Source organism: Aphanomyces astaci, assembly GCF_000520075.1.
Source record: "Aphanomyces astaci strain APO3 unplaced genomic scaffold supercont1.83, whole genome shotgun sequence".
Lineage (NCBI taxonomy): Eukaryota > Oomycota > Saprolegniomycetes > Saprolegniales > Verrucalvaceae > Aphanomyces > Aphanomyces astaci.
The window spans coordinates 222,479-225,977 of record NW_009798346.1 but is presented as its reverse complement, the minus strand read 5'-3'; the positions used below and the strand labels follow the sequence as shown (position 1 = coordinate 225,977).

The 3,499-nt window shown below is 50.8% G+C and overlaps 2 protein-coding genes across 2 annotated transcripts in view; one reads left to right on the top strand and one right to left on the bottom strand.

Moving 5' to 3' along the window:
• The window catches only part of H257_16295 (hypothetical protein), a gene marked incomplete at its 3' end in the record, with an annotated part of 5,538 nt that extends 3,840 nt beyond the window's left edge, over positions 1-1,698 (bottom strand). Inside the window, exons 1-6 of the mRNA XM_009844668.1 lie at positions 1,640-1,698; positions 1,319-1,585; positions 1,080-1,259; positions 610-1,011; positions 225-300; positions 3-119 (exon numbers count right to left, since the gene is read on the bottom strand). Coding sequence (XP_009842970.1) covers positions 3-119; positions 225-300; positions 610-1,011; positions 1,080-1,259; positions 1,319-1,585; positions 1,640-1,672 — 1,075 coding nt within the window. The 5' untranslated portion in view covers positions 1,673-1,698. The remainder of the gene's footprint in view (positions 1-2; positions 120-224; positions 301-609; positions 1,012-1,079; positions 1,260-1,318; positions 1,586-1,639) is intronic.
• Positions 1,699-1,976: 278 nt separating this feature from the next.
• Positions 1,977-3,231, top strand: H257_16294 (hypothetical protein). The gene has a single exon (XM_009844667.1). It carries the CDS (start codon positions 1,985-1,987, stop codon positions 3,167-3,169), a length of 1,185 nt encoding a protein of 394 aa, XP_009842969.1. The 5' UTR covers positions 1,977-1,984; the 3' UTR covers positions 3,170-3,231.
• The last annotated feature ends 268 nt before the right edge of the window (positions 3,232-3,499 follow it).

The following is a 3,499-nucleotide window of genomic DNA, read 5'->3' as shown; positions in this document are numbered from 1 at the left end:
ACCGGCGCGAGTAGTGGTAGGGGTCCACGCTTTGTCGACTGGGAGCACGAGGGTCAGCTTGCTCCCCGCGACAGATGCCACGGCGGCGTCTACTTGAATTGGATACGGCAAGAACCGAGCTACAAGAGGCACTTAGAAATATTACATAAATATTATATATATATATATATATATATAATACAGTGCATCCAACCAACAAGCACGCAGCTGCAGGACGTACGTACCAACATCGTGATATCCCGCCGCGGCAATCACCACATATTCTGCGTTTAGCTGAATGTCCATGGCGTCACTTGTCTTCTAGAAAATAGATAAATATATATATATATTTAAAATTCACCACCACATATAGAAAAAAAGGCAATATATTGTGGATTCGGTACGAGTTTCTAGACTCCGTCGAATCGAATGTATCTCGCCACCGAAACGAATCACGAATCGATGTTATTGGCTAATAATCCAATTTTGACTGGATTTGATTGGCTCTTGCAGCAAAAACAAGTATAGTCAGCCAATCAGAGCTCCGTCAACATTAAACCACGCGAATTTTGGAAGTTTATAGCGCATTCACTATATATATATATATATATATATATGCAGCCAACGTACGAGACCCGAGTGGAAAGAGGTGGAAGGGAACTCAATCACGGCCGTCAACATGGCGGGGGCAGCGGCGAGTCGGTCGCGCGTCGGTAACGGCCCGCCTTCACATGCAGGAACGATCATGCATTCTTCTTGGTCCGAGTGGCCGTGAAAGAGGCGCCATGTGGGAGTTTGAAGTTCCTTTGGGGGAGGGATGATGGCGGATGGAGCCGCCGATACTTCTTGGATCACGGGCGCCTGGGTCTTGCGGATGTAATGGCGCGACGGCGGCAACGTCCCGCGGTACGACAGCTTGGGCAGTTTGTACTGGGGGTCGCACACGAATTTGTACTTTTCAGCCAAGTACTGCAGCGCCAACTCGCACACAAAGTGTCGAAAGGTTGCGTCGTTGTTGCAGTCGTCCAAGACCTGCATATGTACGGGGGTTGAGAAAGGACTGACACGAGTTATGAGCAAGATGGGGAGGTTGTACGTACCCCGGGGTTGACGGCGACGTCGACCGCCAAGCATGTCTTCTGAGCATGATCCACGACTTCGTGCGGAGGTCCGAGACTCAACGGGACGTGGATGCCTTCCTGCTCGTCGCCGTGCTCGTCGAGCTGCTTCTTCTTGGAGAAGATTTGGATATGGTCCGACGAGCAAATGTTCACAAACAACTGCACAACCGTGAGATATACTAGTGTCAGACGATATATGCATGGGAAAGGACAGGTACCTTGGTCTTGGACTGCTGTTCGGTCGTCTTCATGACAAAGCCAGGCGTGACGTCCACGTACATGCCTTCCTTCTGCTCTTCGATGCCGTTACGTTGCATGACCTTGTTCCCGGGAAACTTGAGTTGATCTGGAACGGACGTCGGCATGGCAGCTGCTATTGCGGCACTCGGGTCGTCGCCGCCACCCGCTGCATGCATCTTTGCTTGCATGTCTTGGATGAATTGCCCATACGCCTTCGGGTCGGACTTCTCCAAGTCGTCCAGCCACTACCAACATGCTTCATGATACCTCGCTCCATTTTCGTAGGAGTATGCACGTACATCTGCATACTGCTCCATCATCGCAGGATCCATCGCGGTAGTTTTCTGCGCAACCTTCGAAGTGCGCCAAAAGTTCCATCGATTGCACGGACAATACCTGTATAAATACATAATAGTTAGTATGCCACCACGTACGACATCAAATTAGTATGTGTTCCCAACTAGTAACTACTAGTAATACTGAAGGTTTTCCTGTATAAATGCATAAATGATCGTAGTACTACTAGTCCTTTAATCCCTACGTACAGTAATGTATACTGTTAAAACTATGCATTTAAAATCAATATAAAATATTTAAAATCAATAAAACATGCTGGAGGATTTGTTGCTGCACGTCGTTTCAAAATGACGTCGGCCGCTGCTGCGAAGGTCGTGCTGCAGTCCAAGGACTTAGTCCAGCAGGTGACGATGTATCAACCTGGATGCCCCAAGCACATGCGCTGCTTCCGGGCGCTACGTCGGCCCTCGTTGACATGGCAAGACGACGTGCACGCAGCGTTTGCCATGATCGCCACAGTGTTGTCGTCGTGGTTGAAGGAGTATGGCATCGACCGTCTTCCGTCTTTGTATGCGTGCATGGGTCACATGCGAGGTGTCGTTCTTGTGCATGCTGTCTACTCTGGTCGGTTCGATCTCATCCACGTGGTATCCCTTCGGGAGTACGACGACGACCCGCCCCTCCTGGACATTGCCACGGCCGGCGGACACGTCGCCATGTTGACGCATCTGCTGCAACATGCGTCCAACACCGTTGCAACGCCATTCGCGATGGATGTGGCTGCCTCCATGGGTCGGGTCGACATCGTCGAGTTCCTCCTTACTCATCGTCCACAGGATGCTAGTCTTCATGAATCCGCGATCTCTATTTCTATCGTCTACGGCCACATGTCAATCCTGCAATTCTTCCACGATCGTCAAGTCGATGGGGTATTCACGCCCGACATGATGGATCTAGCCGCAACATATGGACACGTGCATGTGCTTGAGTTCCTGCATCGCCATCGGCCTGGCCTTCGGATGAGTATGCGGGCGATGGAGTCCGCCGCCGCGGGAGGACACTTTGCGGCCGTCCGCTTCTTGCATCATCATTATGATGATCATCATCTTCCATGCGGCCCCAACGTGATGGACGCGGCGGCCATTGGAGGACATTTGGACATTGTGAGATTTCTCCACCTCAACCGCTCCGAAGGATGTACGCGATTGGCTATGAACGCGGCTGCTACACGAGGAGATCTCAATATGGTGACGTGGCTGCACGTGCATCGACCAGAAGGAGGCACCACGAGCGCCATGGACGGCGCGGCCACCTGTGGACATTTGAAAGTGGTGAAATTCCTACACACCCACCGAAGCGAAGGATGCACGTCGGCGGCGTTCTGGGGCGCGGTTATGCACAACCATGTGGAAGTCGTCGAGTGGCTGCTAACACACAAGCGACAGTGGTGTGACCCAGTAGACGTAGTAGTCGCCCTGCAAAGGTGGCCGTTAACCAAGGGCTGGCTAGTTAAGCGCTCAGTAGTTAACTAGGTACAATTTGCAGAGGTCGAGTAATGGTTCAACTTCGTTGGGACGATTCATTAACTATTAATACTAGGTAAGTTAGTACAATTTCCAGAGGTTGAGTGGTGGGACTACAGTACCTCATTACAATTAACGTTACTACACCTTTTTGCAGTTAAGTTGGACGAATGTCCGATGTATTTGGCCGTGCACCCGATATATTTGGTGGTGTGCCCGATATAATTAGCCATGTGCCCGTTTAATTTGGCACACCGAGGTCGTGTGCCCGATATATTTGGCGGTGTGCCCGATATAATTAGCCGTGTGCCCAAGCAATTGGCCATCTGCCCGATGAAT

Excerpts from the sequence above, each read along its gene's own strand:
- H257_16294 (XM_009844667.1), top strand. The coding sequence starts at position 1,985 with ATGACGTCGGCCGCTGCTGCGAAGGTCGTGCTGCAGTCCAAGGACTTA.